We start from the raw sequence: 13,525 nt of genomic DNA on the forward strand, positions 1-13,525 counted from the left end.
CCAGGTTTTTCCATGGGGGAATTGAGCACTGCCCATTCATCTCCATGCCATTGTTTTCCTCTTCCAGCTTCCTTGTTGATGGAGAGCTGTGGCTGGTGATGGAATACATGGATGGAGGAACTTTGCAGGACGTTGTCAGACAGACACGCATGGCTGAAGGAGAGATGGCAGCTGTCAGTCGGGAGGTGAGGGATCCTGCTTGTCACTCCCATGGCTGGGACACGATGGTCCTTCCAAACAGGCATGAGAACAGGAGTGGCTCCATGCTCAGGGCTTTGTTTCTGTGCTGTTTTCATGAGCTGGAGAAGAAAGAGCCTCTGCAGTGAACAGCCTGCCAGCATCACTGCACTTCTGCTCTGTTCTTGCTCTCTCTCCTGCTGTTGTGGTACTCTCTGTCCTTTTTTGATTTGATTTGCTGTTCTCAGCTTTGCCTTGCACCGTTTGCCTGGAGCTTGTGTGCATTGCACTCCTGGCCTGTCCCAGCAAAGCTGCTGCTGGCAGAATTCTGAACTGTCCTTTCTGGTGTGATATATTCCGGCCATTGGTTTTTACCCTGGTGTTTCTTGTTCTCTCTCAGTGTCTGCAGGGCCTGGATTTCCTCCATGCCAACCGGGTGATGCACAGGGATCTGAAGAGCTCCAACATCCTCCTGGGAATGGACGGCTCTGTCAGGCTGGGTGGGTGTTCCTGGCCAGGCACGGCGCTCCCGGGCTGCGGCTGTGGGGCTGCTTCCCAGTGAGGCCAGAGCCCCACAAGGGCTGCTGGGGGCACTGCCCGGGCCCTGCTGCCAGCTGAGAGCGGCTGCCCCTGCAGAGAGCTCAGGAGAGGAGCAGGGTGCCAGCAGTGCCTTTGCTCTGGCTCTGGCCCTTCCAGAGGGGCAGCAGTGGGAATCTAAAGCTCCATGGGAATCAGTAAAAGCCACTGCATGAAAGCTGAGGGTTTCTGTAAGGGTCCAGTTCCATCTTTCCTTGGCTACAGCCCTGAGGACTTTTCCCGCTGACTTCACTACTGCATTCTCAGACTGAGAGCGGGGAATCTTTGTGCTTGGTTTCCTCATTCCAGCTGCCTTTGACAGGGTTTGTTTCTGTCCTCAGCTGATTTTGGCCTCTGCGCTCAGCTCAGCCCTGAGCAGGACCGGCGCAGCTCCATGGTGGGCACTGCTCACTGGATGGCCCCAGAAGTTGTGACCAGATCTCCTTATGGCCCCAAGGTGGACATCTGGGCCTTTGGCATTGTGACCATCGAGATGGTGGAAGGAGAACCTCCTTACTTCAGGGAAACGGGGGCCATGGTAAGAGGCAAATTCTCCAGTGGTTGCAGAGGCCTGTGAGCACAGGGGGACCCTGCCCTGGGAGCAGCAGCTGGAGGTTTCTGCACATGGGAAGGGAATTCCCAGAGGACTCCAGCCTCAACACAGACGAATGTTCTGCAGTCTCCAGCAACAATTTGCTTTGGGATTTACGTTGTTGCAGCTCTTCTGGCTCTGAGGATGACATGGAAATGTGAAGCAAGTGCATCAGCCCTAATGTTACCCTGCAAGAAAAGCCCAAACCAACCCCACATCCCATCCCCAAACCCAACAAGATTTGTGCAGGAGCTTCTAAAGGAGGTTTTGCAAGAGGATCTCCCCGCTGATTCTTCTCACTGGAAACTTGTTGAAAACCTGTAGATGATGATTCAACATCCCTATAGTCTAACATATTTCTTTCCAAGTCCAATCTACTTTCTCTGTGTCACCAAAGCTTAGCTTTCAGCATCACAAACCTCCTGTTTCTTGCCTGTCAGTTTCTGGGATGGGGCATCAGGAATGCATTCACTTGAGTGTCAGTGGCACTGCAGAGATGCCCTTGATGTAAGAATCCTTTGAAATAACCCAGGCAGACCACACTGACTCTGGAAAATGGCCTGTAAAGCTGGTGTCCACATTTGGAGAAGCAAAATGTGCTATTTCTGATGGCGGTTCCTACTAACAGAGTCAGCCAATGAAACTGGCTCTCAGGGCGAGATCATTTGGATGTTGCAGTGGCTGTGGCAGCCCCACGGTTTGGGTTTTTTGGCTGGCACAGAAAAATGAGCTGTGAGCAGCATCTGTGTCAGGGAGGAAAGTGCCCCTGGGGCTGGGGCTGAGGACCCGGGGTGGATGTGAGCCCGTGTGGGTGTGAAGGAAGCTGGCAGAGCGCTGAGTTTGCTTTCCCTGCAGGCTCGCGCTCTGATCCGGCAGAACGGGACCCCGCAGCTGCAGGAGCCCCGGCGCCTGTCGGCTCTGCTGCGGGACTTCCTCGAGTGCAGCCTGGAGCCGGACGAGGAGCGGCGCTGGGCTGCCCAGGAGCTGCTGCAGGTGAATGCCAAGGGCTGCAGGGCAAGCAGCAGCGCGAGGGAGGGGTTTTCTTGTGGGGCCCCCTCCGACAGTCTCCAGCCTCGCTGCTTTCCACACGCAGAGCGAGCAGAATCCTCGCCTGCTTTGGCCTGGCAGGCTCCTTTCGAGGCCAGCTGGGCCTGGTGCCCCACAGCGAGCAGGGACATCTTCAACAGGTCAGGGGGCTCTGAGCCCTGCCCGACCTGAGCTTGGAGGTTTCCAGGGAGGAGGCACCTCCCACACCTCTGGGCACCTTCTGTCAGTGTTCCCCCACTCTCCTGGTTAAAAAATTCTCCCTTACATCTAATCTGAGCCTGCTCCCCTCTCTTGAGTTTTAAATCATTTCCCTTTGTCCTGCTGCAAGAGGGCCTGTGAGGAACTTGACTCTGGGAAGTAACAGTTCATTTCTTTCTTTTTTATCCTTTGGGCAGCACCCATTTTTGTCAACAGCCAAGCCTCTCTCCAGCCTGACCCCTCTGATCACTGCAGCGAAGCAACTGAGGGAGCAGCGGAGGAGATGAAGCACTTGAGGGAGCTTCTTGTTACAGTAGTTATGACAACTAGTTAGTTTTGGTAGTTAGCACTGATAGTTATGGTAGTTAGTACTGCTAGTTGGTTATGGTAGTTTGCACAGTCTGTTTGTTATGGTTCTTGTTGGTTATGGCACTTTTTGGAATAAAAACTCTCTCAAACCTCAACTCCCTTGACGTGTCCCTTCCTTCTCCCGCTGTGCCTCAGCTGCCCGGAGCCATGTGAGGGGAGAGCGGGCCCAGCCCGGCCCAGAGCTGAGCCCCAGCAGAGCCCTGGCAGAGCCCAGAGCAACCTCGGCACCTGCAGAGTCAGCCTGGAAGGAGGCGCTTGGAGCCTTCGGGGCTGCACCCGGCTCTGGGTTACAAACTGTGTGTGCTGGAAAATGCCAGCGGCTCTGCAGGAGGGCAGAAGGGGCCCGGGGAAGGCCCAAGTGCTCCATGCAAGGGAAAAACCTGCCCTGGCTTTGGTGTAAATAACTAGGCAGTGTTGGCTTTTGCTATTATGTATTGACTTGTGCAAATTATTCTTAATCACCGCGAGTTTGATATGGTACAGTTTGTAATCACTTTTCACTGCTTTTGCTATAGTATAATTTGTCAGCTTCTTGTGGCCAATGCCCTGGCCCCTGTGCAACTCGTATCCTCAGAACATCATTTATGGATGATATTTTAGTTTGTGGAGAGTGTGAAAAACATACATGATAGTTTTGGCTTTTTTAAAATATTAAAGTGGATGCCATGTGTTGTGCATTGTAATGTTAACTTTTGCAGAAGTAGCTGTAGTTGTGAAATAATAACAAATGCTTTTATTTTTGTAACTAACTGACAATAATGAGAATGACTCAGAGATATTTGTGAAATAGTTAATGTTGGTTTAAAGGACTTGTGGAAATAGCTAAAGCTGTCTGCCTGGTCAGATAACATTTAAGGAAGGGATGTGATGAGGGCCCCTGCCACTGACCCTTCCACTGTCAGTAACTGTCACCTGCTGCAACCACAGAACAGGGGGCCCTTGTGAGGGAGTGACACACAACCCTCAAAACAACAACCCACAATTCCTGCACGTACTCTAAAAAGGCAGGTTGGGGGTCAAACCAACCTAAAGAATTCCTGGAACATGTAAAGGAGTTCAAAGAAATGTTTGAATGTGTATATTTTGAACAATACAATGGAAAAACTAGACGAGAAGAGTTGCTGTGGTTAACCATTGTGCCTCTGGCCATTGCCAAGCACCCAGTGCTGTTACTGATTTGTCTCTAATTATCCCTTATTAAACTTTTAAAAATTCTAAAGAGTGAGGCTCCTCTCTCAGAAAACCCCAGTTGCTCAGCCCTTGTTGTTCTCCCAAGCCAGGATTTGTCAATCCTAAATTTTGTCTGTGTGGAAGAGAAGGAGGCTGTGAAGAGAAGGAAGATGCACTGGTGTGGAGGCCCAGGGGCTTAACTCTCACTTATCTGCTTCCTTGTTGCACCTGTTGTTGTGCACATGTGCAATGTGTTATGCTGATTGCTTTACCAAAGGGTGTTTTCTTAATTGGCCATTATCTTAATTGGTGATGGTGTTTGGATTGGTTGACCAATTGGATCTGTCTGTATTGGACTGTCTGTGAGGGGGTGAGTTTATTAATTAGTACAGAACAATACAGTATGGTAGGATAAGGTGATTGATCAGCCTCCTGCAATCATGGAGTCAATGCTAATTAATACCGTGACAGCCCTTGGCCCCCATCACTCAGAGCCTGAGCTGCTTGAGGTTTGTTCTGCTGGCAGCTGGGGACTGATGGTTTTTCTTTCAGCACTGGACAGTCCTTGTTCCAGTGCCCCCATTTCTTACAGGATGCACTCTGCTCCTTCTCCACAGGGGAAGCTTTCTTGGGTGACTTTTCCTGAGCTGCCTTCTTGCTGGGTTGGGATGAACTCTTTCCCTTGGGCCCCTGTCTCAAAACACCTTCCAGGCACCCTCCAGCAGTTTATCTATGTCTTCAGCTCCCTTTATCTTTTCTTCTTTTATCATTTGAAGCCTGACCACACAAAACAAAACCAGATATGTTTTACCCTCAGCTAATTCAGGATCTACATCAGTATATTTGATGGCAGTTTCTCTTCACCTGTTTAAAAAATCAGTGGCTGATTCATCATCATTTTGCCTCACTTGGTGAAGCTTTGACCAATTTACAGCTTTAGAGACCCCATGTTTTAACCCCCATTCCACGAGGCTTTGATATCAGTTTAATTTTGCCATCTGCTCGGGTGTATTTCCATCCCACCCCGGGTTTCCAAGGGGAAATCTCTCAGTGACAGCGCCTTGAAGCAGCTCCCTGGCTGTGCTCCCCTCAAGGAACATTGGGATGGCTTTATTGACCACTCGTCCCTCAGTGGGGTCAAGGAATGTGTCTGACACAGAGTTCAGAACAGACCAGACTGATGTATACAGAGAATAATAATTTATTTATTTATTTATTTAAATATTTATTTATAGGCTGTACGGTGCACACATGAACTGATAGATTATATTGCACCAACCAGCAGCTACAAGGAATCACTGATAATAGCAGTATCAAATACCATATCAAATTTCTGGTGATCAATAGCAATGTGTAAAAGGCAATACAAAAGTGCACAAATTCTGCACAAATTCTGCAGAATTGCAGAAGCAATTTATAAAATTGCAATTTATGACCTGGCTCTGCTGCAGGCACAGTGGAAAGCTGGAAGCTGCTGAGGGGACTCATTCACCCCTGTCCCCTGTCCCTGAGTGTCCCTGAGTGTCCCCAGTGACGTCACCCCAGGAATTCCCATCAGGATTTGGGACAGTATCAATGAGAAATCCCAGAAAATTCCCCAAATTTGTCTCAAATACTGCACGGGGAGGGTACAGGTGACAGCAGCAATGCCCCTGAGGATGTCACTACTGTGATGATGTCATGGCAGTGACATCACCATCCCTGCAGCAGCTTCGGGATGCCCTTGATGGCTTTTTGGCACTTCTCAGTCACCACAGGGGCACTGGAGCTGTTGGAATCACAACTGAAGATGTTGTTGATGTCATCAAGTGCCCCTAGCAGGTGATCCTTGGCCAGGCAGGTGTTGGCCACCCACAGCCGCTCAGCCACGGCCACCTTGGCTGGCAAGGCCTCGGGGACATCGGGGGACTCCTCCTCTGTCCCCTCCATGGTGTCTACGATGTCCCTGAGCAGGCGCTGCAGCTCCCGGGGGAAGGCGGTGGCTTTGTCACACGTGGCCACCAAGTGCTCCAGCAGCCCCAGGGTGGCCTCCACCTCCTGTCCCCTCCTGGTGGCCATCAATGCCTGGCTCTGGATCACCACAGCCTCTCCCATGGCCATGGTGGCCGCCAGCACCTTGTTGTGGCCACCACCACCTGGGCCTCAAACGAAGCCACTGCCGACACCCCTCCTCCCTGCCAAGGGCCAGTGGCAGCTCCTGTTCCATGGCCACCATGTTTTCTGGAGCTGTCCCCAAGCAGGCGGCCGTGTCCTGCCAGTCCCTGGCCTTGGTGGTGGCTGCAACAGCAGCCTCAGCAGTGGCCACCTCCCTGCAGGTGTCACGGAGCTCGGTGGCCTCTCTGGCCAGCCGGTCCCAGCTGTTCACGAGCCTGGCCACCGACTCCTGCCAGGCGCTGGTCACAGCTCTCACATCGGCCCAGGTGGTCCCAGGTGTTTCTCTGAGGGTGGCCACGGCCCGGCCCAGGGAAGGGACACCACGGTGGCCCAAGGAGGTGACACTGCCGTGGTTCACAGTCCTATGGAGGCTCCGGGTGAGTCTCCTCTTGTCCTCATGCAGGGAGTTTGGAGACATGCGCAGGCACTTGGCCTGGTGTGGCCTGGTCGTGGTGGCCACCAGCTTGCCCAGGGTGGCCACCATGGCCACCATCACCTCCAGCTGTGGAGGGGACAGGGGAGATGTCAGGGACCTGGTGGCACTTGCGACCTCCGAGGGTCCCCCTTGTCCCCACCCTGGAGGGCTCTGCTGTCCCCTCCATCCCTTTGCAACCCCCTGTCTGCTCCTACCACCCCCGTGCCCCTGTGCCACCTCTCGTGTCCCATCTGTGGGGACACGGGGACACCGCACACATGGCACCAGGGACACGGCACTACCACCAGCCCAGTGGCTCCAGTTCTGTCCCAGGCAGGTGGCACTTGAAGGGCTCTTAGTGACACGAGGAGCTGCTGGCACTCGAAGAGCTGGTGGCACTTAGGGAGCTTTTGGTGACACGAGTTGCTGGTGACACTTGAGGAACTGGTGGTGCTTGAGGAGCTCTTGGTGGCACCTGAGAAGCTGGTAGCACTCAAGTGTCCACAAGTCTCTCCAATGACATCACTGCCCCGATGATGTCACAGCAGTGACATCACTGTCCCCAGAGCAGCCTTGGGATGTCCTCAATGGCTCTTTGGCACCTCTCGGCCACCGCGCGGCTGCTGGGGCCACCAGGGCCACCATGGTCACCACAGGGACTCAAGAGGAGGTCGTGGATGTCCCCAAGTGCGCCCAAGAGCTGATCCTTGGCCAGGCGGGCACTGGCCCCCCACAGCCGCTCAAACTCGGCCACTTTGGCCACCAAGGCCTGCAGGACTTCAGGGGACACCTCATTTATCCTCTTCAGGATGGCCTCGATGTCCCTGAGCCGGTACTCCATGTTCCAGTTGAACAAGGTGGCTCTGTCACACGTGGCCACCAAGCGTTGCAACGGCCCCAGGGCCACCACTGCCCAATGTCCTCTCCTGGTGGCCACCACAGCATCTGCCATGGCCTCATTGGTGGCTGCTGACACCTGGGCATCGTGCGTGGCCATTTCCCTGGCCACCTCCTCCCTGTCCAGGGCCACCATCAGCTGCTGGTCCATGACCACCTTCTCACAGAGCCTGGTGGCCTCCCTGGCCAGCCAGTCCCAGCTGTCCACGAGCCTGGCCACCAGCTTGTGCCAGGCACTGGCTGCAGCTCTCACATTGGCCCACTTGGTCCCCGGGGTTGCCCTGTGGGCAGCCAGGGCCTGGCCCATGGAGGGGACACCAAAGTGGCCCAGGGAGGTGACACTGCCGTGGTCCAGGATCACACAGAGGTTTCGGGTGAATCTCCTCAGGCCCTCATGCAGGGAGTCTGGGGACTTGTGTAGGAGCTTGCCCCTGTCTGGCCCAGTCATGGTGGCCACCACCTCACCCAGGGTGGCCACCACGGCCACCAGTACCTGCAGCTGTGGAGGGGACACCTGGGGAGGGGACAGGGGAGGTGTCAGGGACTTGGTGGCACTTGCGGCCTCCTGCAGTGTTCCCCATGCCTCCAAGGGGTCCCCTTTGATCCTCCATCCCTTTATCAGCCTCTTGTCCCCGCTGGCACCCCCCAACAGCCCCCGTGTCCCCCCAGTGCAGTCTCTGTTCCCCCCCACCACCCCCTGTCCCACCTCTTTGAGCTCCATGCTCACTGGGGACACCTGGGCGATGCTCTGGGGACACTCTGGGGGTCGAAGGAGCCTTGGGATGTCCTCGGTGGCTCTTTGGCACCGCTCAGCCACCCCACAGGCTGTCAGGACCACCAGTGAAATAGAAGTCGATGATGTCGTCAACTGTCCCCACCAGGTGATCCTTGGCCAGGCGAGTGTTGGCCTCCCACAGCTGCTCAGCCACGGCCACCTTGGCCACCAAGTCCTCAGGGACATCACAAGATGCCTCATTTGTCCCCTTCAGGGCTGCCTCGATGTCCCCAACCCCCCGGGGGAACGGGGTGGCTTTGTGACACGTGGTGTTCTGGATTGCAAGGCAGGATGTATTCTATTACCATCTGTATGGCAGTTGTCTAGGTGTTAAGTGGGCAATTTCCCCTTATCTCTCTCCCTGAGAGATCACAATCACTCCTCCCTCAGCAGGGGGCATCCCGTGATAAGAGGCTATGGAATGTCACTGCATGGCTGATAAGAACTGTAACATCCCATTGTGAGATGCTCCGCCCAGAGGGAGGAGCCGAGCATTGCTATCCAGATATAATCAGGAGATTCTGACACACCAGCACAGCTTCTCCAGTGGATTCACCAGAGGAACAGCAGCTGCTTCTACTTCCACGGATCTGCGGAGGAAGAATCACCCTTTTTCTACAGGACCCCCTGCTCCAACAGAACCACACCTGACACCTCAGGAGGACTGCAGCCACTTTTCCAACTGGACTGCTGCCAGCACCCTGACCAACAGGGTGTCAGGTTGAGTTCTGACTCTGTCATTTTAGTGTACTGCATTGTTTTTATTTTATCATTTTACGTTTTTTCCCCCCTTCCCTATTAAAGAACTGTTATTTCCTGCTCCCGTATTTTTTTGTTGCCTGAGAGCCCCTTAATTTAAAATTCATAGCAATTTGGAGGGGTGGGGAGGGTTTGCATTCTCCATTTCAGGGGAAGCTCCTGCCTTCTTTAGCAGGCACCTGTCTTATCCAAACCAAGACAGATTTTGGCACCCAACGTGAGGCTCGAGGGCACAGAAACAAAAAGGGAATAACAGTTCTTGGGTAATCTAATTTTTGTGTGGCTATACAAACCTCATTAAGTGACACCATGTGGTCCAGTTTACCCTGGGTTGGGTGGCACGTGATCATGGCTGTATTTCTCCCATTTGTAGGCCCTTATCTTAACATGGGTCCTATAACCAAGGCTACTGTGGCTATTATCCAGTTTGTCTTATGGGTGAATAAGGTGAGGAATTCATTGATTTTTAACTTCCTCTGGAAGGCAGGCACATAGATTCACAGCTATCACACCTTAACTATGTGTTTTTGGGGTTACTTTAATAATGGCACCTGCTGTAAGGAAATGACACCAGGGGAAATCTTCTCCCAACCCTTTAATCACCTCTTTGGGTCCACCCCACCAGTTTTTGAAGGGTTCAGATCCAATCTAAACATTAATGATATCATACAGTGGCTGGTGTTGCTGATAGGCCTGTTCTATTTAGCATTTAGAGAGAGAGAGAGACTAACCTGGATAACTACCCTGACACCTACATCAGAACCTAACACGCCACCAGAGTCCAGGGATGCTGTTGCCCCAGAGCCTACTCCTACCCCACAGCCCACCCCAGATGTGAACTACCCAGATTGGGTGGGGGGTCTGGTGAGGGAGATACGTGAGATAGGCCAGACCCTGAAGGAGTACACTTCCCCAGCTGGTGCAGAGCCCTCCCCCTGCCTTGAAGAGAGAGAATCTAATAGTGCAGCAGCAGAACCCACAGATGTTACAACTGTCCAGGTTCCAGCTGAACCGCAGAGGCAGTCACAGCCAGCAGCAGTTGCCCCTGTAGAAACAAGGAGATCTAAAACAAAAGCAGAGCACCCAGATAGGGGAGGGCCCTCACAACCCACAGGGGAGCCAGAGGTTGCAATCATCACCGAGTCCCTGACTTACGAAAGTCTCCGTAATCTACACAAAGACATTGTACGACGGGGACGTGAGGCTTATACAACCTGGCTACTTCGGGTCTGGGACCTTATGGGTACAGGTGTGCAACTGGATGGTGGTGAGGCAAGGAATCTGGGACCCTTAACTCAGGACTCCGGTATCAATCAGATTTTTGTAAGAGAGCCAGGGTCCCTTTCCCTCTGGGAGCGGCTTTTAACAAGTGTCAGAGAGAGATTTGTCCACAGGGAAAGAATGCAGGAGCAGCACCACAGAATGCGCTGGAAGACTCTTGAGGAAGGGATCCAACAGCTGAGGGAAGTGACAGTATTGGAGGTACTCTTTGGGAGGGATGGACAGCATGATAATGACCCCGACCAGGTCAGGTGCACAGGGCAGATGCTGTGGAGTCTGGCAAATCTGGGGCCATCTCAATACACCACTTTCATTGCAACGATCAATGCTGATACCAACCGAGAGACAGTGGGTTCTGTGGCAAACAAGCTTAGAAATTATGAAAGTATGATCAATGGCCCCATGCAAGCTCATGTCTCTGCCGTGGTCCAAGAACTCAGAGAGGAGATGAGAGAGATGAGGGAGGCGGTGAGAAAGAACAATTCCCATATTGCACCAGTGCGAGTCACAGGCCCCAGAGTTAGAGCCCAACATTTCCCACCTAGAGAGAGAGGGTACACCCCACGGGCTGACTTGTGGTTCTTTCTGAGGGACCATGGGGAAGACATGGGAAAGTGGGATGGAAAACCCACTTCAGTCCTGACAGCAAGGGTGCGTCAACTCAAGGAGGGAAACACTAACCGAGAGAACTCCAGTAAAGTGAAGGTAGCCTCAACCTCCCATGACCGAGCTGCTGAGTATGATCCGTCAGATCCCCTTGAGGGTACCTCTACCATGTATGCCCAGGGAAGAAATAATAACCAGGGTTAGGGGGGCCCTGCCTCTAACCAGGGAGAGGCACGGGAAAATCAGATTTTCTGGACGGTGTGGATCCGATGGCCTGGCACATCAGAACCACAAAGGTACGATGCTTTAGTTGATACTGGTGCACAGTGTACCCTGATACCATCGGGACATGTGGGGGCCAGACCTGTTCCCATTGCCGGGGTGACGGGGGGATCACAGCAATTGACCCTGTTGGGAGCTGAGATGAGCCTGACTGGGAAAGACTGGAAGAAACATCCTATTGTGACTGGCCCAGAGGCCCCATGTATTCTAGGCATAGACTTCCTCTGGAATGGCTATTACAAAGACCCAAAAGGACTCAGGTGGGCTTTTGGCATAGCTGCTGTAGAGGCAGAGAACATTAAGCAGTTGAACAAGTTTCCTGGACTGTCAGAAAACACATCCGCAGTAGGACTCTTGAATGTGGAAGAGCAACGAGTGCCAATCGCCACCTCGACGGTGCACCGCCGGCAGTATCGGACGAATCGAGACGCCGTGATCCCCATCCACAAAATGATCCGTGAGCCGTAGAGCCAAGTGGTGGTCAGCAAGACTCACTCACCCTTTAACAGTCCCATCTGGCCTGTGCGCAAGTCTGACAAAGAATGGAGATTGACTGTGGACTATCGTGGCTTGAATGAAGTGACTCCACCGCTGAGCGCTCCTCTGCCAGACATGCTGGAACTCCAGTACGAGCTGGAGTCCAAGGCAGCAAAGTGATATGCCACCATTGACATTGCTAACGCGTTTTTCTCCATTCCTCTGGCAGCAGAGTGCAGGCCTCAGTTTGCTTTCACCTGGAGGGGCGTGCAGTACACCTGGAACCGACTGCCCCAGGGGTGGAAGCACAGCCCCACCATCTGCCATGGACTGATCCAGACTGCACTGGAAAAAGGTGAGGCCCCAGAACATCTGCAATACATCGATGACATCATTGTGTGGGGGAACATGGCAGTGGAAGTATTTGAGAAAGGGAAGAAAATCATCCAGATTCTGCTAGAAGCTTGTTGCGCCATCAAGAAGAGCAAAGTCAAGGGACCTGCTCGAGAGATCCAGTTCCTGGGAGTAAAGTGGCAAGATGGACGGCGTCAGATTCCCATTGAGGTCATCAACAAGATCACTGCGATGTCTCCACCAACTAGCAAGAAGGAAACACAAGCTTTCCTGGGTGCCATAGGCTTTTGGAGGATGCACATTCCTGAGTACAGTCAGATCGTGAGCCCTCTTTGCCTGGTCACCCGCAAGAAGAACGAGTTCCACTGGGGCCCTGAGCAGCAACAAGCTTTTGCCCAGATTAAGCAAGAAATTGCTCATGCTGTTGCCCTTGGCCCAGTCAGGACGGGACCAGAGGTAAAGAACGTACTCTACTCTGCAGCCAGGAACCATGGTTTGTCCTGGAGCCTTTGGCAGAAGGTGCCTGGGGAGACTCGAGGCCGACCACTGGGATCCTGGAGTCGAAGCTTCAGAGGGTCCGAAGCCAACTACACTCCCACAGAAAAGGAAATCTTGGCTGCCTACGAAGGAGTTCAAGCTGCCTCAGAGGTGATTGGCACGGAAGCACAACTCCTCCTGGCACCCCGACTACTGGTGCTGGTGTGGATGTTCAAAGGAAAGGCTCCCACCACCCACCATGCCACTGATGCTACATGGAGTAAATGGATTGCCCTCATCACACAGCGCACCCGTATTGGAAACCTGAATCGCCCTGGGATTTTAGAGATAATTACAAACTGGCCGGAAGGTGAAGATTTTGGTCTTTCTGATGAAGAGGAACAAGAGCAAGTAACACGTGCCGAAGAAGCTCCACCATACAACCAACTCCCAGCAGAGGAAACACGCTACGCTCTTTTCACTGACGGTTCCTGTCGCATCGTAGGGTTGAACCAGAAGTGGAAAGCAGCCGTATGGAGCCCCACACAACAGGTTGCTCAGGCTATCAAAGGAGAAGGTGGATCATGTCAACTTGTTGAACTCAAAGCTGTTCAGCTAGCCCTGGACATTGCTGAGAGAGAGAAATGGCCAAAGCTCTATCTTTATACTGATTCGTGGATGGTAGCCAATGCTCTGTGGGGCTGGCTGGAAAGGTGGAAAAAGGCCAACTGGCAGTGTAAGGGAAAACCAATCTGGGCTGCTGAGGAATGGAAAGAAATTGCCGCTCGGTTGGAGAACCTACCTGTGAAAGTCTGCCACGTAGATGCCCACATCCCCAAGAGCCGGGCTAATGAGGAACATCGAAACAACGAACAGGTAGATCAAGGAGCAAAAATAGAGGTGTCGAAGATAGACTTAG

At 53.0% G+C, this 13,525-nt stretch overlaps 1 protein-coding gene across 1 annotated transcript; it reads left to right on the top strand.

Annotated features, from left to right (window-relative positions):
• Positions 1-149: 149 nt before the first annotated feature.
• LOC132340451 (serine/threonine-protein kinase PAK 3-like) lies at positions 150-3,054 on the top strand. The gene is made up of 5 exons (XM_059871477.1): positions 150-185; positions 578-677; positions 1,095-1,291; positions 2,201-2,338; positions 2,788-3,054. Exons 1-5 carry the CDS (start codon positions 150-152, stop codon positions 2,875-2,877), a joined length of 561 nt encoding a protein of 186 aa, XP_059727460.1. The 3' UTR covers positions 2,878-3,054.
• Positions 3,055-13,525: the final 10,471 nt, after the last annotated feature.

Source organism: Haemorhous mexicanus, chromosome 32 (genome assembly GCF_027477595.1).
Source record: "Haemorhous mexicanus isolate bHaeMex1 chromosome 32, bHaeMex1.pri, whole genome shotgun sequence".
NCBI lineage: Eukaryota > Metazoa > Chordata > Aves > Passeriformes > Fringillidae > Haemorhous > Haemorhous mexicanus.